General features: G+C 38.6%; 2 protein-coding genes and 1 pseudogene across 4 annotated transcripts in view; 1 reads left to right on the top strand and 2 right to left on the bottom strand.

Moving 5' to 3' along the window:
• Positions 1-27,442, bottom strand: part of ZDHHC23 (zDHHC palmitoyltransferase 23) — a 76,437-nt gene that overhangs the window by 13,121 nt on the left and 35,874 nt on the right. The window lies entirely within an intron of this gene.
• The window catches only part of CCDC191 (coiled-coil domain containing 191), a 97,255-nt gene that overhangs the window by 46,937 nt on the left and 22,876 nt on the right, over positions 1-27,442 (top strand). For all 3 annotated transcript variants that reach the window (XR_013445275.1, XM_036107139.2, XM_078066261.1), the window contains 5 exons: positions 2,465-2,714; positions 6,453-6,910; positions 7,706-7,818; positions 10,222-10,304; positions 11,245-11,346. Coding sequence is in view for 2 of the 3 variants with exons in the window: in XM_036107139.2 (XP_035963032.2) it covers positions 2,465-2,714; positions 6,453-6,910; positions 7,706-7,818; positions 10,222-10,304; positions 11,245-11,346 (1,006 nt within the window). In the remaining variant the exon portion in view is untranslated. The remainder of the gene's footprint in view (positions 1-2,464; positions 2,715-6,452; positions 6,911-7,705; positions 7,819-10,221; positions 10,305-11,244; positions 11,347-27,442) is intronic.
• On the bottom strand, positions 18,850-19,756 carry LOC118545114 (ATP synthase peripheral stalk subunit b, mitochondrial pseudogene; annotated as a pseudogene).

Here is a 27,442-nt window from a genome sequence, read left to right as displayed (position 1 = left end):
ATAAGGGAACTCTGTCCTTCATTGTATGATTATCTGGGAACTGTGTCTGAAACCATTCTTTTGGTTAGCGTACCTAAGTATTGTATCAGATTGAGGTTTTAAGAAGTTTGAGTGATTTTTCTTTCAGAAATATTTATGTTTTTAGTGTCATCTTTTAAAAAGTATGGAAACTAGCTTATTTGGAATATTATCACTCTGCCGAAGTGAACTGTAGAGGAACAGGAGTAAAACCAGCCTGTGTCTGGATCCCTAGCTTCTGCATTTCAGCTCTTCCCTCTCAACGCACAAATGTGGATATCTCCAATACATTGTGAAATCCCCTACATAACCACTATAGAGTGGGCTCTAGGTACTATGGTCAACATGCAACTTTTACCCGTTTTTTTACTGTTTAGTCTTTTTGTTATAGTTGCAGAAATATTTTTCTCTTTGCCTTTTTATAGCGTCCAAATAATCTCTTCCGTGACAGTCGAAACCCTAGTGCTGCTTTTGGCTGTTTATGCTCTAAAAACATGAAATTAACACATCAGATAAATTTAACACTCCCCCTTCCTGAGCAGATTGATGTAAATTGAATTTCACATTAATCAGACAGAGCAGTATACATCTTCTGTCCAGTGGGAATTTACGATTTTCACTTAAGAAAAGTGCTGTATGCTTTTTATTTGTTTCACTATTTAAACATTGATATTTTTGGAGCTTTTTTCTTACCTGCGTTGCTACCTGGTTTGTTATCCTTCTCTCCTCTAAAGTTTGTGTTTTGAGGTTATTCAGTCCCATATTAGATAATTTATTTCCATCAAATTAAATTCCATGTATAAATATTTATATTGCCACTTATATTGTACTTTTATTACAAAAACTTCAGTTAATCAAGTATTAATTATCATTAATACAGTAGAGGGAAGCAATTAAATACAATGAAATACACTGTTGGCAGAGTTGTTGTTAGTGTTTGTCCGAATTTCACTATTTCAGTTGACTCTACTCCCACTAATTGGTTGTTTCATCCAACTCCTCTGACATAGGTTAAATTCTGTGACTTTAGAGTAGTCTTTTTCAAACTAAGGGTTTTAACCCATTAATGGGTCCTGAAATCAGGCTCCAGATGAGCTGTATTTTTCAAAGAAATGGAATGGAACAGAAAATCCAGAATGCACCTCTGGTAGTAAGGATAGATATTGTTTGGTGAAACTTACGTTCCAATTATATGTACTTTTGTTTCATACACATTTTCACACTTAAACTTGCATATTGTGTCACAGTGTAACATTTTTCTTACTGTAGGTGCCAGTCAAAAAAGATTTAAGTCACTTAAGCATTTAAGAACTCTAGAAATGTTCTCCTGATGCATTGACTTAAGAATTTTATGATTTTTTTTTTATATATAACCCCAAAGAGTCCATAAGGAGAGTTAAGCATTAAGGGATGTTTAACAGAAATGAGTATACAAATAGTATTATAGAGAACTTATTTGAGTCACCTTTACAAAATAAAATCAAATAGATGTCTATACAATAGATTTTAAACCTCAAAACTGACCCCTGATGCAATATAATAAGTTCCAAACTCTACACCTTACTTCTTCAGAGACAGTAATCATCCACTTATAGATAGAATTCAGAGACCTCCACAAAAATGTCTCCTAATGGTGATCCCCTTTGGGAAGGGAATGAAGCAGGAGGTTCCCAGCTCCACTCGGTGATGTCGCCTAACATCATGAAGTTTCCAGGAATCAAAAGGAGCTCTTCCTTACGAAGAGAATGAACCAGACCCTCTACTGGACTGTGAGGGTGTGAATGAGTTCCATGAGAGCAAGTGCCTTGTCTTTGACACGTCTTTCATATGTTTCCAGTGTTCAGCAAGTCTCCTCACAAAGCAGTGCTTCATTCATTCAGTTTAAGGGTTTGATAAATGAATCCTTCTCTTTAGAGATCCTGTCCTTGATCAAGTCCTTCTTTCATAAGATCCACCCTCATGGTTTCATATTGACTTTTTATAAGTCTTATACTTAAGTCGTTACTGACAGTTCACTTGTTATATCTTGTTCCATTCCCTTTCTCCCAAACCTCTGTCTTCCTTAGATTTGAAAGCATGGCTGAAATCTCCCTCACGCATTCATCCTTTTAAAAGTAGCTATTTATATGCCTATTTCTTTTGCTCCTTCCCCTCCAAAAACTCTCAGAAACTATTTTGTGGTAATTTAAAAAATGTAATATGCCTCTGTGACATGATAGAACTCTTTCTTCTGAGGTAATCTCTTAAGGTGCCAACGGCCTCTACAAGCAGACCTTTTGCACCCGGGAATTTGATAAAGCGATTCCATTTAGCTTAAATAGAAGGATATGCTGGATCGAAGATGGAACATTTCTGGGACTCCGTTAGACTTGTGTTTCATTTATATTATCAACAAACGAGCTGTAAATGGCTTCTTCTTTTTAACGGGAAATACTTTGTTGCTTAGAAAACAACACCTGGCCACTGAGTATAACCGGAAACAAGTCCTCCGACACCGCTTTACAGAATGGCAGCGTTGGCACCGTGCGGAGATCGTGAAGAGGGAGCTGGCTCTAACAAAGGAGGAAACTAGGAAGAAAATGAATGAGCTGCTGGAGGCGGCATCGCTAGGGAAACTTAGCACAAACGGGTCATCAGGCATCAGTCTACTTGAGGAGGCAGCAGCTATGGTGGATCCGCCTATAAGAAATGGAGAGGTACACTGTTTTTCCTTTGCTCGGGCTTCTGCTTATTAAGCAGTGGCGTTTGAGCTCCACACATGGGTACAGCCTGGGTTATATTAGCCACTGTCCAGATTGCCTTGCCTGGACTATCTAGAGGATGAGAGCTGTGTACAGTGCACAAAGGTTACCTTTCAGTCAGTGTTTATTTTCTTGAATCAAATCTGCATTTTATATATCACATATAAACTTCAGTATACTTGAGACTTGGTAGGGACATAATATAGAGATGGGAATTTAAAACAACTAAGTGAAAGACTCCTTCAGGAACAGTTATATAAAGCATTGTTTATAACTCTTGAACTCCTCTTACTTGATCATCAGACATTTCCTATCTAAATGAGCTTGAGGGGCGCCTGGGAGGCTCAGTCGTTAAGCGTCTGCCTTCGGCTCAGGTCATGATCCCAGGGTCCTGGGATCGAGCCCCGCATCGGGCTCCTTGCTCCGCGGGAAGCCTGCTTCTCCCTCTCCCATTCCCCCTGCTTGTGTTCCCTCTCTCGCTGTGTCTCTCTCTGTCAAATAAATAAATAAAATCTTTAAAAAAAATAAAAAATAAAAAATAAATGAGCTTGATATATATATACATATATATCAATCACACATACATATAGATATACATTCATACACACATACATACATACATATGTGTGGGAAATTTTTAAGTTTTTATTTTTCTAATAAGAAAAATCATGTGTGTTAATTATGGTAATTTGATAGGAGAAAATGACAGAGGAAAAAGCAAAGTAGCCTCTAATTCCGTCATCTGGAGATAACCACAAGTAACATGTTGAATAGCCATATAGTCTTTTCTCTATTCAGGCATATGCAAATTTTTCTCTGTAATATTTTATTTAGCTTTTAAATTTTCTTCAGTCAAGTTATTGAGGATATCTACTTTTTCATAATACATAATACAGAGAAAGTAAGGCCATTTTTTTTCTTAATAATAATATAACTGTTCTGTCTTTCTAAAAAAAATTTGCAATTTCACAATATAACATGAGAATATTCTGTGTTACTAAATCTGCTGCAACATTAGTGCCCAACTGACAGTAAACCACAGATCAGACCTGCAGAATCAGCATTTCTGGTTGTGGGGCACCTGTATTATTTTTTTTTAAGTTTCACAGGTGAACCTGATGAATACCCTGTGATTAAGGACTGCTGTTCTGTGCCATCATTCTGTAATGGCTCTCAGATATTCAATCATGAACCCTAAGCTAGAATCTGTTTACATTTTTCTGTATTGCTGGACATTTAAGTTGTTTCCAGTTTGTCACTATTGCAAACAATGCTTCAGTAATCATCCTTGTAACAAAATCTTTGCACACATACACTTTTACTTAAATGCTTTACTTAGAATAAATACCTAAAAATAGAATGCAAATTGCCTTTCTGGAAAGGTTGTGCGAAAGAGATGCCTGTTCTCCTGCCTGGTTAACACATTTTTCATTGTTGCTAAGTTGATAGGAAGATATTTTCATCTTATTATTGCTTCAGCATTTGCATTTTTTTGGTGAGGTTAAACATTTTTTATAATGGCCATTTACATATATATGTATGTGAAAATGGATATAGATGGATAGTTAGTGCCTTGTCTATTCCTGCCCTTATACATTTTTCTACTTGATTATATATCTTTTTCTTATTTATAGAAGCTCTTTATATTTTTAAAACTATTGGTGTTTTTATTACTATATATTTTGCAAATTTTTTTTCATTTTTTCATTTGTCTTTTTGGGTAATTTTTGGTGTTTTGGTACTATACAGAGTTAAGTTTTTATAAAGTGAATCCTATCAGTTTTTGCTTTCATAATTGCACTTGTCATATTTGAAAAGTCCTTTGGAGAAGATCCTCTACCCCCTCACCTTCATCCTAGACCCCTCCACATATGCTATTAGGTACTTAACTCAGACATGTAAAATTAAATTGGGCACCAGAGGGGCCCCAGTCTTGCTTTTTACCCTGATTACTGCCAGCAGGTAGACTGGTTTTAATTTAAGCCTAGCCTCTCAGCAAAGGGGTATCATGAGGATCCTTAGGGGGACTGATGTCCTCTAGGCAATTTATCTGCCTTTATGTCAGTTAGGTAGTTTTGTTTCCATTAAGACAGCAGAGTATTCTATCTTAAGAAATAGCTGTCTGAACCTTTTACTTTACAAAGTTACACTGTTATTATCTGTAAATTTTTAAAAAGTCAACAAAGTATTTTTTACTTGCATAAAACAGAAAAATTACTATGTGTATATAGTGTGTATATGTACACACACAATGTATATATATGTGTGTGTATATATATATGACTCAAGAAATAAAAACCTTTAAATCTCTGAAGTTAACTCTGAAGAGAATTTTATAAAGAAAGGATGTTATAAAAAATAGAGCAAGTGAAAATAAAAGGATGTAATGGACTCTCTAGGTTATTAGATAAATCCTAATTTTTTCCAGAGTGTAGAGTATAACATGAACAAATAAAATATATCTTTAGTTAGATGCCCACTAATTATACAGTCATGGGGACTCAAGTACCACAAATGCATATTATACCTTGAAAATTTTCAAAACTATCAGATAGCTAATAGATGACTTTTCGCTAATTATGCCAGACTGTTCAGTCCTGTTCTAGTAAGTACAATCTGCACCATTAAGCTTTGTTTCATTCTCTTATTTTCACCTTGAAAAGTTACCATGATCCAAAAGAAATCTTTTTGCTATACTCAAGGCTTTTACAGTCTTGCTGGGTTAATAATGTACCATTATCACAAAATTTAAAAGGGCCTAAAACATATACCCTGCTTGATGCTAAATTACTTAAGCAGGTGTTCTCGTGAATAAATGTCCATTGACATTTCTGAAATAGAAGGTTATTTTTTAGTCTTTAGCATGTCATATATCACATTTTTTACTTCAGCTGAATCTATAGGAAATATTTCCATCATCATGAAAAATATTTTTGAGTACCTTAGAGTGAGAAGCTTCTAAGATACAAATACTTCATAGTATTTTTCTTCTTGTACCACTGCAGATGGCAGAATCAAAAGCTGGTTAGACCTTAGGCCATAGAATCAAACCATTCTAAAAGAGACATTTTAACTATGCATTATTTTGGCCAGGAAAAGTTTTTCCGATTAAGAATTCTGTTTCCCCCCTCTATATAGAACTTAAAATTGAGTATGATACCTCAGTCTGTTAAATGAGATCCATTACATGATAAAGCTTTGAAAACTATTAAGCCATATGCTAAAATATAATATTATTGGTAATATTCTTATGTAATGCAGTTATTTGCCCAGTAATCCTGGGCTTACAGATATTTCCCACAAATAGTCTGGCAATAGTCTGGAGACTGTAAGCTTTAATCCAGGCTTTAATCCTGAGAATGAATGAATGAATGAATTAAAGAGTGAATACATAATTACATACATACATACCTTGTGATTAATTTATTAGTGGCAAGAAAGGCATTGAGAGAACAGAGCTGTTATTGATTTGTAAAGGTATTTGTTAGTTTCGAACATTCTTGAGGGAGAATATATTCTTCACTACAAAATTCAGAGTTAATTCATGCAGATTAAAATTCCTGTAGTATGTACCTGGAGTAATCCGGCCTCATTCACAAACCAACTATCCAAATCAGACATTTCTAAGAGCACGGTTTTCTTATTGCACAGTCCTTTAAACAGCTGAGCTGTAACATGCTCCTTCTCTCTCAGGTGACTGCCGGGCCGCCTCTGCGGGAAAAGTCTCCCTCAGGGAGCCATGATTGCATGCCCAGCCTCCACCTAGGAAGACCAACAAAGAGCAACTTGCAGGTTCCCCTCCAGCATGTCCCTCTGAACACATCCGACAATAAGCAGCACACGACCAGGGATGTCGAGCCCTCCCAACAGCCTAGAAGCAGCAAGAAGCTCAGAACCACCAGCCAGAAAACAGAATCCATTTGCATGGGTCATTTCCACAACCGCCATGTCTTCCAGCAACAGTTGATTGAAAAGCAAAAGAAGAAACTTCAGGAACAGCAGAAAACAATTCTGGAGCTGAAGCAAAGCCAGCGGCTGGCAGAGGCTCGGTGGGCCGCAGAGCGGGCTGCAGCAGTCACAGATGCCCAGAGCTGCCTGCTATCAAATCCCAGAGGAAAAGAACCCAAGAGAACGTGCCATGTGCTTCCAAAGTATGTCCATTATATCAGAACATGCTTTGGACTCATGATTTGGGTTTTTTCACCTTGTGGTAGAGAGGCCCCTGAACCTCTTTTGCCCAGCTTCCAGACTCCATGATCTCTCCCTTTCTTTTATTGTATACTTTCAAAGCAAAGAAGCCCCCCTACATTGTGATTGGTCCGTGACAGGTACTAACAGTATTTGAGGCAACCAGTTACCTGTGAATTATACAGTTAGCATTTGTGTTGTGCTGCCTTTGTCTGAGGAGCTCTGTTACTATCCCAGTAAAAGAGAACAATGCTTACATGCTCTACCTCAATTTCTGGGTTTCTGATTATGTTTAGTTCTGAGAAGCCGGGTTGTACAAGGTCAGGTACAAATGGAGCAGCCTCTGGGCTGGCTAATTACCTAGCTTAAATCTGTAGTTGTTTTGGATAAAAGTAAACATTTTTGAGGCTAGAATAAGAGTCCAAATTTCTCAGAAGCCACTTACGATGCTTTCAGATGTGTTTGAGACATACTCAATACATGTGATAAGGATAAGAAGTGGGTGATAGATACGCATTGATCTGAAGCACTGGTATGGGAGTCAGAGCACCTGACTCATTGCAGACTCCGGCCAGTCACTCAGCCTTTCTATGCCTCATTACACCAGTATATCGAGTGGGTTTAATATATAGTTATCTTAGAGAGTAAAGATTAATTAAAATGTGTGAAATGCTTTGAGTTTCTCAGGTTCAAGAGCTTTGAACAGAGCTGGTTGTTGGTCTGAATTCTTTTCCTTTTTTTTTTTTTTTAACCCCCAGTTCACCTGTTGCTTCCCCTGAGACTGATGGTAGAGGAAGTGCCTCCCCAAATTCTCTCTCTGGACCCAGAAGGAACCCAAGGCAGCTGATGGCATCCCACCCCATACTTAAAGGCAGGGAGGTCTTGGTGGTGGTCTGGTGGTGGTTATCTTCCTTTCTGAAATAGAATATGCCAGGACTGAATCCAGGAAACTCAGGTTTTGAGACTTGGCAGAACCTGGTCAAAGATGGCTGGACATGTGAGGAGTGCAATGCACCAGAGAGTTCCATGCATTTTTTCCTGCTCCTTCTGCCAAACTTTTTGGCCTTCCCAAAGAATACCAAAAAAAAAAAAAAAAATGGCTGAAAGGTATATCATTTTGGATTGGTTTGGATTATGAAAAAAAATGGGACAGTTACACAAATGAGAAAACTCTTGAGTAGCTGCTAAGGACAAACATTGATAAAGATCACCTATCATTATACTTTGTTAACCTTAAATTATTGATCCATTTATAGCAATCCACATCATTTTATGAGTTGTACCTTGATGATAGGCTTTTAGTAATGAAATCTACAAACCAGACATTTTAATTTAATAACATTTTTGATGCATGTAGAAATCATTATTTAGGGGCACCTGGGTGACTCAGTCATTAAGCATCTGCCTTCGGCTCAGGTCATGATCCCGGGGTCCTGGGATCGAGCCCTGAATCGGGCTCCCTGCTTGGCGGGAAGCCTGCTTCTCCCCCTCCCACTCCCCTGCTGTGTTCCCTCTCTGTCTGTCTCTCTGTCTGTCAAATAAATAAATAAAATCTTCAAGAAAAAAAAAATCACTATTTAAACCAAACAATACTATGAGAAGAAAAGCATTCGCCACCTAGTGAATCTACTAATTGTTTTTACTGTATACGTAGTCATGCACTGTGCATATATTTGTGTATGGAGGTAGGCACGTTGGCAATTATATTGTGGTTATAAGTCTGATTTTTCACCTTTGGCAAAATTGCTGCCCTTAGAAGAAGTGATGTCATCTGAAGCACGTTATGCCCAAAGTCGATTCCTAATGAAGAAATTAGCAGTCTTTGCGTCGACTCTCTGCCAGGACAGCAGTTTATGCCATCTTTGCCTACCACTGAGGATGATCAGGAAATGCCCAGTTCAGTGTGGTTATTTTTTTTTAATTATTGTTTGATCAAGGAGTTACCATATTTTAGAACTCCAGGCTACTTTTCAAGTGGTCTTTAACGATTAACTCTAGAAAAGACGGGAAACGCGCTTATTACTGCAGACTCTGCCTCTCAGGGCTCTCACTTTATTTATTTTTTTGAAAGATTTTATTTATTTATTTGACAGAGAGAGACACAGCGAGAGAGGGAACACAAGCAGGGGGAGTGGGAGAGGGAGAAGCAGGCCTCCCGCAGAGCGGGGAGCCTGATGCGGGGCTCGATCCCAGCACCCTGGGATCATGACCTGAGCCGAAGCAGACGCTTAACGACTGAGCCAGGGCTCTCACTTTAATCCTTTAGTCTATTTCTGCCTCTTCCAGGACAGCTCACTGCCGCCATCTGTGGCACCCCCTCTCTTCTTTTTTCAGCAACGCAAACACTTAATATCTGTAAGAAATAGCCTGGTGAGTTTTTTGTTTATTAGTTCTTGAAACTTGGACTTAAATTTTCTTCTCTATAACATGGCACAAGGAAGCAAAAGTAATTATTGGCTGACTTAGGTGAGCAGAACTTGATACTCCTCCCACCCATTCCCCTCTTCCTGTAAAAGCCCCGACTGATGACAGAGTCGTATTTTCAGACCATCTTGCACATTTGCTTCTTTTGGATCGATATTTAATAGACTGTCAAGAACAGGAGTCTGACACTTGAATTCATTCAGATGCCAGTTCTCCAAATGCCTAGTACAATTCCATTTCCTGCCCATCTGGATATCTATCCAGGCCTTAAAACTAGATTTTAATGTATTCATCGTGACCCTAAACTTTAGTTTGTTGTTGTTGTTGTTGTTACATACACAGACATATGTATAATGACTTAGGAAAAACAGACTCAATGGGATTTGAAGACTGACTGTATTGTCAAAGTATTTGTTAGATGTAATGAAAGTTTCCTCCATTCATTAAAGAATTATCAAATTAAAATTCTGGTTTCTGGGTTTCAGTAACAAAAGTATCATCGAGGCACATTATCTTATTTAAACCAGTAAACAGTTATTCTAATAGAAAAGTAAAAACAATTTGCCAATTGTTTATCATTGCTGAGGATAGGATTGTAGGTCTTTAACCTGTAGGGGGTATATAAATAACATATATATACTTATATATTTATAAATACAACTACAACTTATATTTTTAAAATATAAATTTTATATTTATGTATTTATAAACAAACATTTCTGAAATTGTAAACACTCAACTTGCAAGAAAACCCTAACAATAACACAAAATTTTGCTATAAAATGTGGAGACATTTCTCTTGCTGTGTTCCTTATATTTTTTATATTGGAACTCTGTTACTATTTTCTAGCCATGGAAGAGAGAGCAGTTCAGCGAGCTGAACGTAGGCGGATCTTGGCAGAGAGGAAGAAGAAACAAGAAGAGGAGAAATTGGTAAATCAAGAATGAAATCTGAGGCAAGAAAAAGGATTTATATAGGTCTTTATTAAAAGAAATGAAGCCTAGGGGTTCATGGGTGGTTCAGTTGGTTAAGCATCCAACTCTTGATTTTGGCTCAGGTCATGATCTCAGGGTCATGAGATCGCGAGCCCCGCATCAGGCTCCATGCTGGGCATGGAGCCTGCTTAAGATTTTCTCTCTCTCTCTCTCTCTCTCTCTCTCTCCCCCCACCCCCCCGCACTCAGCGTCTCCGCCCCCCCCTAAAAAAAAAAAGAAGTCTAGCTTAAGTGTCTTGAGACAATCGAGCTAGATCAACTTCAGAAATAGCTTTTTATCCACTGGCCTGAACTCTGTGGAAATTTTAGGAAAAGAAAGGGAGAAAACAGTAACACCATTAGTATAGCAAGACGGAAATGTTAAAAAATTGATGGGAGCCAGCAATGAGGAAGATTTACACATTTAGATTTAGATATCCAGCCTGGTAAGTTGCAAAGGTGAGTAGTTCTTGCACAGTTTTGACCTAGACTGTCAAAAACAAATTTTATATCTACTAAGAAAAAATAAACAGTTCCAACAGTTTGGGGGTTTTTTGTGTGTGAAACGAAAGAAAAAATTTTTCCTACGCTATGTGGAGTTTGGACTTAGTATTTCACAGGTAAAAATAACTAAAAAGGAATCATTATTTGATGAAAAATTAATGTTCCTTTCTTGCTCAGTATCACCTTCCCAAGTAGAAGAGGATTCTTTCGGAGAAACTTAAGTTACACAACTGACCACCTGTTGGTTCGATTTTCTACTTTTATCAGGAAGTATGGGCTTCTTTCAGAGACAGGACAGGCACTCTTGGTAGATACTTGACTTTCCTCAACATAAAAAATCTTACTTCCATACAAACATAGTGTTCTTATTTTTTACTGACTTTCATCTTGACCAGGCCCAGTTAAAGGCCCAAGAGGAGGAGCGTCAGAAGAGGGAAGCAGAAGAAAAGGAGGCTCAGCTTAAGAAAAAACGAGAAGAGAAGAGACTGCAGAAAATGGTTCGTAGAGTCTGTTTGGTCGGTCACCTACTTAAAGCCTATTGTGTGCAGTACCGTGGCCCTGTGCACCTTCTCCATTCCCGAACTTCCCTCCAGAGCACTCTTCTCGCACCTCCACCCTTTCACCCACCTTAGTGAAAACCTGCGCATTCTTCAGATCGTAGCTCAAACCCAGATGACCCTTTCTTGCCTTGTACACTCTCTTCTTCACCCAAGGTTAGGTTATGTTCCCCTTTGTGGATTCTGAAATATATTTCCTTCAAAGCATTACCAGGGCTTATAATTATGCATATGTTTTGTGGTTGTCTTATTGATTTCAGCATCTCCCAACTAAACTGGAATCTCCTTGAGAATAAAGGGAGCAGTCTGGTGTTGCTCACTGTTGTATTGGTGAGCAGTGTCCCTGACATATAATAGGAACTCAGCAAGCGTGTTGAATGAGTGAGTAAGTGAATGAACAAATAAAGTAACAAATGGAAGAAAAGAACACCCAAGAGATAAGAGAGAAAACTCTTACTTTCAAGATTATTACATTCTAGTTAGAAAGATAAGGCCTAAATATGCACACCTGTTAGACAATATAGTACAACATATGTTGTCTTGTGCCCCAAAGAACGAAGAAGGGGCGCCTGGGTGGTTCAGTCAGTTAAGCGTCCAGTTCTTGATCTCAGCTCAGGTCTTGATCTCAGGTCATGAGTTCAAACCCAGCTCCATGCTGGGCTTGGAGCCTACTTAAAAAAAAAAAAAAAAGACCAAAGGAGATCAAGAGAGCCATGGAAGGCAAGACCTATAAAGATGGAGGGGATAGTAGAGACATTTTCATAGAAAAGAGATTTGAATTGGAAATTGTATTAGGATTCTACAGAGAAACAGAAGCAATAAGTTGTATGTGTAGGAAGAGATTTATTACAAGGAATTGGCTCATATGATAATATAGGCTGAAAAGTCCCACAGTCTGCCATCTGCAAGCCCGGAGACCCAGGAAAGCCAGCAATGTAATTCCCGTCCTCATCTGAATGGATGCTAAAACTCTAGTTCAAGGGCAGGAGAAGACCGATGGCCCAGCTCAAGCAGGCAGGCAGAAAGGAAAAGGGGGCAGATTCTTCCTTCCGGTTTTTGGGTTTTTGGGGGGGTTTTTTTGGTCCTAGTTAGCTCTCAAGGAATTGGATGATGGCCACCCACATTTGGGAGGGCAGTCCCACAGACTCCATGAATTCAAATGCTAATCTCCTCCCAAAACACATTCACAGATACACCCATAAATCCAGGCACCGTGTGGCACATTCAAGTTGGCACATAAAATTAACCATCACAAGTCTACCCCTTATCAACTTGGCACCAATACACATCTCCTTAAACCATACTTAATCTCCAAATAAAGACAAGATCATAATTCTGCTTAACATGATTCAACTATCCTGCATACAACCAAAAACGTACTAACCCCTTCCCCAGAAGAGCAGATAAAGTCCTTGAATGATGTTTACTCTTCTCATTGATATTCCATAACTTAAATACTCTGATGTAAAATTAAAAATACTTAAGTCAATACATCTTATATTCATTATGGAACATTTGAGAACTACAAAAAAAATGGAAAAATATGAGCTCAGCAGTAAGAGGTAACTAAATATCTTAGTATATTTACTTCTTTTTCTCTAAGCATCTCTTAATAGACTGATAATTTGCAGGGGGGGAGGTGTATATAATTTTTAATCTGCTTTTTTTGCGTTTAAGAGTCTCTTGTCAGTATTTTCACTTACCATTCAGAATTCTCCAAAACCTTTTATTTATATGTTTAAGGTAAATTTTTTCTTTTTTTTCAAGTTTTTATGTAAATTCCAGCTAACATACAGTGTAATAATTAGTTTCAAGTGCAGAATTTAGTGATTCATCACTTACATACGGTACCTAGTGCTCATCACAAGTGCCTTCCTTAATACTCATTATTTTTTTAAAAATCAACTTTTTGTTTTGGTTTACTTAGGTTTATAAAGAAGTTGCAAAGGTAGTACTGGGAGTTTTCGTATACCCATCACTCAGTTTAAGTTTCTCCTTAATATTATCACCTTACATTACCATGGTGCATTTGTCAAAACGAAGAAACCAACATTAGTACATTAAGACCAGACTATTCAGATTTCACCAGTTTTTCCGTTTTTCTGACTTCTCACTGTGTCTTCTCATGGTGGAAGGAGCTAGGGAGCTTCATAGGGTCTCTTTTATGACAGCACATCCCATTCATGAGGGCTCCACCCTCATGACCTAATCACCTCCCAAAGGCCCCACTTCCTAACACTATCACACAGGCATTAGGATTTCAACATATGAATTTGGCTGGGGGGGGTGGCAGGGGGTGGGGAACGACAACACACATTCAAACCATAGCGCTTAATCTTTCCTTGTTTTTTTATAGCCTTGGCAATTTTGAGGAGTACCTATAAGGTATTTTGTAGAATGTTCCTCAGTTTGTGTTGGTCTGAGGTTTTCTTAAATTCTTCTGGGGTTATGGTCTTTGTTTTAAGAATGCTACCTAGATGAAAGGCCCTCCTAATCTCATCACAGCAGGGGCTACATTAAATTCAGATGACTTGTATGGTGACTAACATAACATAATAAAATAAAATAAAAAATAAATAAAAAGATGACTTATCTCTGGTGATACTTTGATGACTTGTGTAAGGCAGCGTTTTGACACGTTTCTCCACTGTGAAGTTACTGTTTTTCCCTTTTCATACTCTGTTCTTTGGAGGTGTTTCAGTCTGGTCCACTCCCAGGGTAGGGAGGAGTGGAAATTAAGCTCTGTCTCCTGGAGGGACGAGTATCTACACATATTATTTGGGATTCTTCTGTGAGGAAGATTTAATCATTTACATCAGCATGGATTCATGAATATTTATTTTATACTCTGAGTTCTAAAAAATATTATTTATTTTGTGGCTCAGATTGTTCCCACTTTAGCTATGGGTTGCTCTTTAATGTTGGCTCCTGTGTCCCTCTGACATGCCTTCATCCTTTTTTGGTTTTGGGGTATTTTACTTTCCAACACTGTTCTTGTATTTTCACTACCCTAACCAAGGTGCCCTGGTTCTAAATGGTATTTGGAAAGCGAGATCTGGGCAGTGAGGGTACTCATTGCTTCTGGGATGTCATTAATTTTAGCACCTCGGCAGAGAGAGCTAAGTAATATACGTATGTATACTAAACCATGTACACACCTATCCATAATTATTTCTGTATCTATCCATCTGAGTAAACATTAGTATGAACATAAGTTCATACTAATATCTCGGGCTCTAATCCCGCGTCAGATGATTTATTTTTCCCTTCCCTTCTTGCTTATCTGTAAATTCCCTATTTGACAGTGTAAGATCTGGTTCCCACAATTCACCATCCACTTACCTAAGTTGTTCAGCTCCCGTATACATGTAAAGCAAGTTCAGAACTGTACCCCCATGAAAAAATTTACCAACTGGAGTACAGTATTTATACAGTTTCTTTTGCTTTTAACCTTATAGTTTTCAATTAAAATTTGGTTTTCTAGGTCAGCTTCTATTTTTTCCCACCTCCTTGCATCATTTGTAATAAGTTTATTTCTTTTGCATATAGACGTTCAGTTGTTTCAGTATCATTTGTTGAAAAGGCTATCTTTTCTCCATTGAAATGCTTTATACCTTTGTCAAAAATGAGTTGACTGTATTTGTGTGGATCTGTTTCTGGATCTCTTTTCTGTTCTTTTATTCTTTATGTATATTCCTTAGCCACTACCACCTGCCTTTGATTGCTGTACCTTTATAGTAAATCTTGAAATTGGGAAATGTGAATCCTTCTACTTTATTCTTTTTCAGAATGATTTGGCTATTCTGTTTTCTTTGCCTTTTTATATAAGTTTTAGACTAATCTTGTCAATGTGTACAAAAAAAAAAACTTGCTTAGATTTTAATTGGGATCATATTGAATCTACAGATCAAATTGGAGAATTAACAACTTTGTTAACAACATTGTTTCTTTAATCTATGAGCATGGTATATCTCCCCATTTATTTAGATCTTTGTTTTATGAGTGTTTTATAGCTCTTCACATATCTTGTATATGTTTTGTTAGATTTATACCTACATCTTTTTTGGTGCTATGATAAATGATGCTTTTTTTAAATTTCAAATTCAGTTTTTTCATTGCTGGTATATAGAACACAGTCCATTTTTTGTATGTTAACCTTGTATCCTGCAACCTTGCTAAACTCACTTATTAGTTCTAGGCATTTTTTTGTAGATTCTTTGGAATTTTCTACAAGTTCTCTGCCAATAAAGGCAGTTTTATTTCTTCCTTTCTGATCTATATGCCTTTTATTTTTCTTGCCTTATTGAACTAGCTAGGAATTCCAGTGCAAGGTTGAATAGGAGTAGTGAGAGAAGACATCCTTGCCTTGTTCCAGATCTCAGGGGGAAGTTACATTCTCTCATCTTTACTGTCATATATGTCCTGTATTTTACTTTTATATATAATATAAATACCCAATACCTTGTTACTTTTATTGCTTTAAACAATTGTGTTTTAGTGTGACTAAAAATAAGCTGGAGGCACCTGGGTGGCTCATTCAGTTAAGCATCCAGCTCTTGATTTCGGCTCAGGTCATGATCTCAGAGTCATGAGATTGAGCCCTGTGTTGGGCTCCATGCTGGATGTGGAGCCTGCTTAAGATTCTCTCTCTCCCTCAAATAAATAAATAAATCTTAAAAAAAAAAAAAAAAAAACTGAAGATTATAGTTTTTCATTTCTTTCATTTCTGGTGCTCTTTATTTCTTTGTGTAGATCTAAGATTGTAACCTATATCATAGTCCCTCTGCCTGAAAAACTGCCTTTAACATTTCCTGTAGGATAGGTCTGCTGGTAGTGAGTTCTCTTAGTTTTCATTTGTCTGAGAAAGGTTTTGTTTCTCCTTCACTTTTTTTTTTTTTAAGAGCACATGAGCAGGGCAGGGAGAGAGGGAGAAAGAGAACCGACTTAACCAAATGAGCCACCCAGGTGCCCCTCTCCTTCACTTTGGAAGGTATTTTCACTGGATATAGAATTCTGGGTTGATAGTTTTCTTTCAACACTTTACCTATGTCATTCTGTTGTCTTCTTGCTTACCTGGTTTCTGACAAGTTTGCTGTAATTCTTTTTTTTTTTTTTTTTTGAAGATTTTATTTATTTATTTGAGAGAGAGAGAATGAGAGAGACAGCACATGAGAGGGGGGAGGGTCAGAGGGAGAAGCAGACTCCACGCCGAGCAGGGAGCCCGATGTGGGACTCGATCCAGGGACTCCAGGATCATGACCTGAGCCGAAGGCAGTCGCTCAACCAACTGAGCCACCCAGGCGCCCAAGTTTGCTGTAATTCTTATCTTTGTTCCTTTATTGTAGGTGTCTTACTTGGGTTGCCAGTTCTGTAGACTGGACATCTGAGATCAGGGTGCCATCATGGTTGGTTTCTGGTAAAGGCTCTAATCCTGGCTTATAGATGCCCACCTTCTCACTGTGTCCTCCTGTGACCTTTGCTAGTGAGAAAGGGAGTACATGAGCTCTCTGGTGAGTTAAAAGGATACTAATTTCACCTTTAGGACCTATTTTACCTCAATTACTTCCTTAGAGGCCCCATGTCCAAAAATAGGCACGCTGATTGTTAGGACTTCAACATATGAATCCAGAGGGGGTTATAAACATTCAGTCTATAACAGAAGGTAAGGTAGGTTCTTTTCCCCCAGCTGCCTTCAAGATTTTTTTCTGTCTTTGGTTTTCAGCAGTTTGAATATGATATGCCCAAATGTGATTTCTTTGTTTTTTCCCCTGCTTGGTGGTCTCTAAGTTTCTTAGATATGTGGCTTTGTATTTGTCAGTAATTTTGGAATATGTTTACCCATTATTTCTTCAAATATTTCACCTGTCCCATTCTTTTTCTTCTCCTCCTGGGATTCCAGTTGCAATGCTTGCATTACACTGTTTAATACTATCCCACAGCTCTTGGATGCTCTGTTATGTTTTTCATTCTTTTTTCTCTTTGCCTTTCAGTTTGTATAATTTCTGCTAATTCAACTTCAAGTTACCTGATTCTTTCCTTGTCTCTGTCAAGTCTAGTGATGAGCCGTTTGAAGGCTCTTTTCATTTGTTATTATGTTTTTTTATTTTTTAGCATTTTCATTTGACTCTATTATAGTTTCCATATCGCTGTTAAAATTACATATCTGATCTTGAATGATGACTACCTTGCCCATTAGAGCCTTTAATGTTATTATAAGTTATTTAAAAATTAAAATTCCCTCTCTGGTAGTTCCAAAATCTCTGTCATATCTGAGTCTTGTTGTAAAGATTGATTTATCTTTTAGACTGTGTTTATTGCTTATCTTTTGACATGTCTTTGTTGTTGCTGTTGTTGTTGAAACCCAGGCTTGTTGTACAGGGCAATAGAAACTGAGATAAGTAGGCCTTTAGTGTGGAGATTTGTGTTAATCTAGCCAGGAGTTGGACTACATTTCAAGTTTGTTGTTGCCATGGTTACCATTGATGAGGTATGCTATTACTATGAGCACCATAGACTTCAATTTACACTAGCAACTTTGTTTTTGTCTCCTTTTTTTGGCTTCAGGTCTTTCCTTTGTGCTGTTCCCCAGGGAGAGTCTGTCTCTTTTGCAGGTCTCTCACTTGTACTCCACTGTTATTACTGGAGGTTTGTTTGCATGCTGGTGGGTTGTGGATGAGGGGAAGCACTCTATAACATTCTTATTAAATCTCAGTCTTTGGAGTGCACAGTATTGGGCAGTCAGAAGAATACCTGCTCCTACTCCTCTGTTCCCATCTTTTAGTATCCACTGGCTCAGTCTTTAACCTTAAAGTCCTTCCCTCTGTGAAAGGAAGCCCTTCCCCCCCATCTGCAGTAGCATTCCACTAGTGTCCTCAGGTGGGGCCACTTACAGATGAAGGCTTTTGTTTTCCAAGGGAGAACGGTCTGGGCAGATTTTACAGTGGTTGCTGTTCCTCTCCACCAGCCAGAACTGTGGTAGGAACTTTATCTGGATTCTCCCTGATCCTCTCTGTGAGAGCCTGCAAAAAGGTGGGAACTCTATGGAGTTCCTAGAGCAAAAGCCTGCAAAAAGGCGGGAACGTCCCTATGACTATGACCCCCAGATAAAATCCGACTTCAGTCCATAACAGTAGACAAAAAGACTTTATCACATAGACTAGTTTCCATTTAGTAAATGTACAAATTGATGGTGTTTGAGCTTTTTTGCAAGCGCTTCAGATCTAAAATGCACTCGGTGGGGTGCCTGGGTAGCTCAGTCTGTTGAGTGTCCCAACTCTTGGTTTCAGCTCAGGTCATGATCTTGGGGTCGTGGGATCGATCCTCACATCAGGCTCTATGCTGGACATGGAGCCTGCTTAAGATTCTCTCTCTCTGGGGCGCCTAGGTGGCTCAGTCGGTTAAGTGCCTGCCTTCGACTCAGGTCATGATCTCAGGGTCCTGGGATCAAGCCCCGCATCGGGTTCCCTGCTCGGCAGGGAGCCTGCTTCTCCCTCTCCCTCTGCCTGCCACTCCCCCTGCTTGTGCTCACTTGCTCCCTCTCTCTCTTTCTGTCAAATAAATAAAAAATCTTTTAAAAATTTAAAAAAAAAAAAAAGATTCTCTCCCTCTGCCTTACCCCACCCTACCCACCACTTGCATGTGCTCTCTCTCTCAAAAAACAAAAATGCACTTGGCAGTTACCTCCTTTGCTTCTGGACAATCATGCTCTGCATAGTATATTTCTCCACCCAGTTTATCATCGAGTCTTTTTCCATCTGATGCATCATATTCTGCACAGGCGATTTTTTACCTCCTTGTATACTTTATATAGCCATTCCCAGTAAGCAGTCACCAAGGCCATGGCAGCATTATTCCTCTGGACATCAAAAAGATAATGACACTTCTGAGCCAGTACCTGCTCTGACTTCTCTGAATAGTCCCATCCCGGACGTGTTTGATGGGAGCCTGCTTCACCTCTTCTAGTTGGGCATTGTTTTACTCATTAAGTTTATTCGTTTAGGGTGTGCAGTACCATATTTTCTAATTATATAGATGAGGTGCCAATATGGTAGAGAAGTTCTCTAGGGCAATCACATGTATTTCTTTGGATAGAAAATTCAAGATAAGGCCTTCGACATGTTTTAGGATAAGGGAACTGGAAGAATTCCTCAGGGATAAGCCCATGACAAATTTGTCCTCCATATTCAGGAAGTGGTTCAGGGTTAAGACATGGCTGCCCTCTGTGATCCTTGTTACCGACAATGCCCCTGGACCTAGAAGTGCTGCATTCTTCAGAGGGGGGGCCACTCTAGCCATGGCAGGAAGTACCACCTGGGACAGCATGGTCATTGATGTGCAAGTGTGTTTTAGTGCTCCTGTGGCCCTGACAGGATAGCATGTCCGATGTAGCAGTATGATGGCCTCACGTAATGACCTTTTGAAAATAAAAATCTAAACTCCTCTTAAATCCCATTGCTCAGCGGGGAGCCTGCTTTCCTCTCCTCTGCCGCTCCCCCTGCTTGTGCTCTCTCTCACTCTCTCTCTGTCAAATAGGTGGGTAAAATCTTATATATATAAATTTATATATATATACGTGTGTGTGTGTGTGTGTATAAAATGCTGTGTAATACAAAATTTTGGCTCAAGCAGATCTCTGTTAAATGTTTTCCTTTCTCTTTTTTCATGGAAAAGTAGACATAAAAGAAGGCTATTTTTCCCCACTCCATCGGAAACTGGATTTCCTTTGGAGCCTACACCACCAGCCACAGAGTTATATTTCTAGGAAAATAGTTACACTGTAACTTAGGTGTGCATGTGAACAGGGTTGGCCAGCCTGAGGATCTCTCCAAAGGCTTATTATCTGTGTTAGATTCCTGTCTGTAAGTCACAACTGCTATCTCAGTGCTACAGGAACATTTCAATGGATGTGAAAATGGCTACTTTCTGTTTTCACCCCCCACATAACCCTCAGCTGTACTTGTTACTCATAAGAAAATTCTTGTAAATAATTTTTATTTCTGGCCGTCCAGTTCAACATCTCAGGTGTCTGAAATGAAGATTACAAAGATAATTTGGGGTTAGTGCTTTAGAGAATGTGGACATTTCATCTTGAATTTGTACTGAAACAGGTAGTTTGGATTGGAAGATCAGGGCAAATCTCCCTTCCATAGTAGAAATGTTCCACTGCGTGCTCTCATTTTTTTTCTCACAGAAGACTCAGCAATTAAGTAGCTTGTCAGAATCAGCCAATTCACCACACTTTTCCTGAAGTGAAATTGCGGCGGGGGATGGGAAGAAGCTTAAATGTTTTTGTATTTATATTACATAAATGACAACTATTGTGAAGACAGTCTGAAGTATTTGCTTTGCTCTTGTGACTTTCATAAGGGGTATCACTTGCTACCACTCACCATTTTTAGGTAATTTTTTTCTCTCACTTTTATTATAGCCTACTTTTATTAAAAATAGAAAAATTAAAAAATGATATCTCTACAGTAAACCATTACGCTTCTGTCATCTTTCTCAGTCAGCCCCTCAAGGGGTACATTCTTCTTTGAGGAGCATGGGAGCTGTCTTTTCTCAGGGTATTACCAGAAATGGTTAATCCTTCTCAGAGGAGGGAGGGCTGCTTAATGATCATCAAATATTTTTAACTTTTTTCTGGACTTATTTTATTTGTGCATCACTTTTAAAAAGAGCACAGTGTAAGAATATTATTCTAGGCTTTTAATGCAGTATGGAGTATCTTTAAATTTAAATAGGGTTATTTACATATAAATCTCTATAATCTAAATGAAGGGGCTGTATTGCTAGGTTTCCCATAATAATGAGGGAGAAATATTGATTGCTCTCCTAACTAGATACTTTACTTTTTAGTAACAGAGTGAGATACAGATCATCTGTGAATAACACTGAATATATCTAAGACTATGTATAGCACTGATTCTTGTAGTACTCATGACCACCTTTTCCTCACCCACTTGGCAGAATTGTTTCCTTTAATGCTCCAGAGTTCTGTTACCATGATTAGCACACTGTTTAGTGGTTATATGTTCAAATTAAGTTAATTAGCTATTTGTTGATATGAAATTCATTAGTGTTTTGGTCATGGCACTTTTACTTATTTTTTCAGTTTTTCTGAGGTATAATTTACAAAATTGTAAGGTACTTAAAATGTACAACAGGATGGCTACTGGGAAGATGGCAGAGTAGGATCACCCTGGGCTCACCTCTTGCCACGTGGCTGCCTAGAGAGCACCCACATCGGCATAAATAACCCAGAAAGCAGCCCAAAAACTGGCAGAACAGACTCCACAGCCCGGCATAGACAAGAGGCCACAGTGAAGCAGATCCACCCCCTCCGATCGCTCTTGGCAAGATCCCATCAAAGCAGTGCCACAAGCCTGGCAGTGTGCACGCAGCCCAGACAAGGGTCAGCACTACTCCAAAGTGAGTCCTGCCCCAGGAAGAGGGGAAGATAACCACACACCAGTCTGACTGTGACCCCAGCGGTGGGCTGGGGGCAGGCAGCTGGTCTGTCTGCAGGCCCCACCCACCAACAAAAGCTTCTCAGGGGACAACACAGGGAAAGTGCCTGCAGTTTGGTGCTACTGCATCTCTGGCAAGCACCTGGTCTGACTCAACTCAAGCCCAAGGCAGCCCCGGACCAGCCCACTAACACCACGGAGACCAGACTCTGCCCACAACAAGCAGAGAGCCATCACAGGCTGGACTGAAGGCAAACACATCCCAGCCACAACGGTAGGACACCCCTGGAGCAACGCATGTATAGGAGACACCCCCTGAAGCACCACTTTCTGGTGAAAAGGAGACATTGCGCTACAGGACCTCTTCTTCATAAAGCCACTACTTTCAAGTACAGTTGACGTAGCTGACTTTCCTAACACAGAGGAACAGACACAGCAATAGACAGAATGAGGAGACAGAGGAATATGTCCCAAATGAAAGAGTGGGAAAAAATCAGAGCAGTAGACCTAAGCGAAATGGAGATAAGTAATATGTCTGATAGGGAATTTAAAGTAATGCTCATAAAGATACTCATAGGACTTGAGAAAAGAGTGCAGAATTTCCATGAGACCCTCCACCAAGAGATAGGAGATGTAAAAAAAGAACCAATTAGAGCTATTGGACTCACTAAATGGAAATAAAAATAGACCACCTGGAATAAATAGCAAACAAGAGGAAGTAGAAGAACGGATCAGCCACCTGGAGGACAGAGTAATGGAAAGTAATCAAGATGAGCAGATGAGAGGGGAAAAAAATACACAAAATGAGAATAGACCCAGGGAATTCAGCGACACTGTCAAGCATAACAGTCGCATGATACGGATCCCAGAAGGAGAAGAGCGGGAAAAGGGGGAAGAAGATTTGTCTGAAGAAATAATAGCTAAAAACTTCCTGAATCTGGGGAAGGAAAGAGAAATCCAGATCCAGGAGGCACAGAGAGCCCCCAACACAACCAACCCAAAGAGGTCTGCACCAAGACACAAAGTAAATAAGATGGCCAAAAGTAGTGAGAGAGAATTTTAAAAGCAGCAAGGGGAAGGAAAGCAGTGATATACAAGGGAAACCCCATATGGCTGTCAGTGGGTTTTTCAGCAGAAACTCTACAGGCCAGAAGGGAGCGGCATGATCAATTCCGACTGCTAAAAGGAAAAAATCTACAGCCAAGAATACTCTATCCAGCAAGGCTTTCATTTAGAATAGAAGGAGAGAGAGAGTTTCCCAGAAAAACAGAAGTTAAAAGCAAAACCGGCCACATCCCTGTCACGCATGCCATCAGCCTGTGGGTCCCAAATTCACAGTCCAGCCACCCTCCTGCCCGAGTCAGCATGCCCAATGCCAAGTCAACATGCCTTCACCTCAGATTGCCAGGGGCTCAAACTGACACACTTCCCCACAAATTCCAGCCCCTGTGCTCAAGTTTGTGCACAGAAGTGGGCATAATTATAACAGCAGAATGAAGCAACCCAAACAGTGACACTATTTCTGTGGAATATAGAATGGATAAAAGGTGTGTGCTAGGCTGAGAACATCTCCAGCAAGCACATCAAAGAACAATACATACAGCATGATTCTGGTTAGTAAAAAAAAAAAAAAAAAAAAAACAACCTGGGAAGAATAAAACAAGATGAAATCAGAGAGAGAGACAAACCAAAAGAGATTCTTAAGCATAAGAAAGGAAAACTGAGGGTTGCTGGAGGGAGGTGGGTGGGAGGGATGGGGTAACTGGGTGATGGGCATGAAGGAGGGCACGTGATGGAATGACCACTGGGTGTTCTATGCAACTGATGATCACTGAACTCTACCCAGTAATACACTATATGTTAATTAATTGAATTTAAATTAAAAAAAGGAACCCCCCCCAAAAAAAAAATGTACAACAGGATGATTTGATGTACTTATACATTGTAAAAGGATTCTCACCATTGGGTTAACACATCCGTCACACACCTTTGTGTGTGTGTGTGTGTGTGTGTGTGTGTGTGTACACTTAAGTTCTCTCAGTAAATTTCAGTTATAAAATATAGTATTAAAAACTACAGCCACCATGTTTACACTTTAGGTCCTCAGACTACATTCATCTCACAACTAAAAGTTTGTACCCTTTTTCCAGGCTCTCCCTATTTCCCCCCTTCCCCTCAACCACTTGCAACCACATTCTACTCTGTTTCTAGGAGTTCAACCTTTTTTTAAAAAAAATAAAGATTCCACATATAAGTGATACCACCTAGTACTTGTTTTTCTCTGGCTTATTTTACTTGGCATAATGAGCATGATGTCCTTAGGGTTCATCTGTGTTGTCAAAAATGGCAGGATTTCCTTTTTTTAAGGCTAAATAATCTTCCATTGTATATATATACCATATTTTTAAATTCATTTATCCATTGATGGAAACTTAAGTTGTTTCCATATCTTGGCTACTGTGAATAATGTTGCAATAAACATGGGAGTACAAATATCTCTTTAGATAGTGATTTTGTTTCCTATGGATACATACTCAGAACTGGGATTGTTGGATAATATGGTAGGTCCATTTTTAATTTCTTGAGGAACCTCCATACTGTTTTCCATAGGGGATGCACCAGTTTACATTCCCAACAGCAATGCACAAGGGCTCCCTTTTCTCCACATTCTTGCCAGCATTTATTTCTTATCTTTTTGATAATAGCCATTCTAACAGTTGTCAGGTGATAGATACCTCATTGCATTTCCCTGATGATTAGTGATACTGAGTAGCTTTTCATGTACCTGTTGACCATTTGTATGTCTCCTTTGGAAAAACATCTCTTCAGGTTCTTTACCCATTTTTTAAATGGGTTATTTGGGGTTTTTTTGCTATTGAGTTGTATAGGTTCCTTGTATATTTTAGGTATTAACCCTTTATCAGATACGTGGTTTGCAAATATTTTGTTCCATTCCATAGATTACCTTTTCTTTTTGTTGATGGTTTCCTTTGCTGTGCAGAAGCTTTTTAGTTCGATGTAATCCCACTTGTTTATTTTTGTTTTGTTGCCTTTGATTTAAGGTGTTCAATCCAAAAACTCATCTCCAAGTCCAGAGTCAAGGAGCTTACCTACTATGTTTTCTTCTAAGAGTTTTAGTTTCAGGTCTTACATTCAAGTCTTTAATCCATTTTTAGTTGCTTTTTATGGATGGTGTAAGATAAAGGTCCAGTTTTATTGTTTTGCAGGAGGCTACCCAGTTTTCCCAGCACCATTTATTGAAGAGACTTTCCCCCTTTGTATATTATTGGCTCCTTTGTTGAAAATTAATTGACCATATATGCATGGGTTTATTTCTGGGCTCTCTATCCTATTCCATTGATCTATGTGTCTTTTTTTTTTTTTTAATGCCAGTGCTATACTGTTTTGCTTACTGTAGCTTTGTGATATAGTTTGAAATCAAGAAATATGATGCCTCCAGCTTTGTTCTTCTTTCTCAAAACTGCTTTGGCTATTCAGGATTTTCATGGTCCCATACGAATTTTAGGATTGCTTTTTTTATTTCTGTGAAAAATACCATTGGAATTTTGATAGGGACTGCAATGAATCTGTAAATTGCTTTGGGTAGTATGGCCATTTTAACAATATTAATTCTTCCAATCCATGAGCACAGTGAATCTTTCCATTTATTTATTGTTCTGTGAAAAGAATCACAACAGGTGTGCTTTGGTTTTGAAAAGGAAAGAAAACTTTATTATTGTTAATATAGAAAGCTAATAGGAACAGAAGAGGAAAGAAATCTACACATAGATGAAGGTAATAGTAGGCAAGAAATGAGAATAAGGCAAAGTTACATCAAATTGGGTACTTAACAACATCCAACCTCATTAGCTGGGGAAGCCCCGTGGAAACAGCTAGGCTGGAGTCCCAGTTGAGAGGTCTGGGCAGAGCATCCTCCCCTCAGGTGAGACTTCCAACTGACAATATTTACAGGGCACATAACAGGGTTTGAAGTTAAACATTTGTTTGTCTACATGCAATTTGGAGCGAGCTGCATTTCTATGTTATCATGTTTTTATGTTTTCAAGGAGCCTGGGCTATGTGTGTCTGCCTCCCTGCCTGGATTCCATTCTAGGGAGCCAGTGCAGCCTGGAGCAGGAGGGGATGTGAGACAAGATTTATAGATCTTGGCATCCAGAACAGAAGGGCCAGTTCTGACCTGGAGGCCAGATAATATATTTCAACAGCCGGGCTCCCAAGGTTATTCACACATCACAAGCCTCACAAACAACATTCCTTAGCCTGCCTACGTATGTGCAGATCTAGGTGGCTGGTTATGCAGTACAAATCACAGAAAAAAAATCTATCCATATCGAACATTTGTGTCTTCTTCAATTTTTTTCACCAATATTTTATAGTTTCCAATGTACAGATATTTTACTTCCTTGATTAAATTTTATTCCTAAGTAGTTTTTTCTCTTTAATGCTATTGTAAATGGGATTAATTTCTTAATTTCTCTTTCTAATAACTCATTATTATGTATAGACGTGCAATTGATTTTGTATACTGCAATTGTACTAAATTCATTTATTCTGACAGTTTCTAGTGGAGTCTTTAGGGTTCTTGATATATAATATCACGTCATCTGCAGAGAGAGACAATTTTACTTCTTCCTTTCTAATTTGGATGTCTTTATTTCTTTTTCTTGCCTAATTGCTCTGACACTTCCAACACTATTTTGAATAAAATTGGTGGGCATCCTTGTTTTGTTCATAATATTAGAGGAAAATCTTTTCAATGTTGGGTGTGATGTTAGTTGTGAGCTTCGCAAGTATGGTCTTTATTATGTTGAGATACGTTCCTTCTATACCCAATTTGTGGAGAGGTTTTATCATGAAAGGATGTTGAATTGTGTCAGATACTTTTTCTGCATCTATTGAGATGACCATAGGATTTTTATCCTTCATTTTGTAACATGGGAGTATCACAGTGAGTGATTTGTGGATGTTGAACCATCCTTGCATCCCTGGAATAAATCCCACTTGATCATAGTGTATGATCCTTTCAATGTTCTGTTTGATTTGCTGATATTTTGTTGAGATTTTTTGCATTTATGTTCATCAGGGATACTGGCCTATAATTTTCTTGTGTCCTTGTCTGGCTTTGGCATCAGGGTAATATTGGCCTTGTAAAATGATTTAGGATTTATATTTTTTGGACGAGTTTAAGAAGGATTGGTATTAATTGAAATATTTGGTAGAATTTACCAGTGAAGCCATCTGGTCTTGAACTTTTCTTTGTTGGAAGGATTTTGAGTACTTATTCCATCTCTTTACTAGTAATCGGTCTGTTCAGATTTTCTAATTCTTCATGATTCAGTCTTAGTAAAAGTTGTATGTTTTTAAGAATTTATCCATTTGTAGGTTATTTAAGTTGTTGGTATATAATTGTTCATAGTAGTTTGTTATGATCCTTACTATTCCTGTGTTTTCTCTTTCATTTCTGATTTTGTCTCTTTTTTTCTTAGTCTAGCCACAGGTTTGTCTATTTTATCTTTTAAAAAAAGACAGCTCTTAGTTTTTTTTTTTAA

The sequence above is a fragment of the Halichoerus grypus genome, chromosome 1 (assembly GCF_964656455.1).
Source record: "Halichoerus grypus chromosome 1, mHalGry1.hap1.1, whole genome shotgun sequence".
Taxonomy (NCBI): domain Eukaryota; kingdom Metazoa; phylum Chordata; class Mammalia; order Carnivora; family Phocidae; genus Halichoerus; species Halichoerus grypus.
Note: the sequence above shows the minus strand (reverse complement) of the source record. Positions and strands in the feature narration are given on the sequence as shown.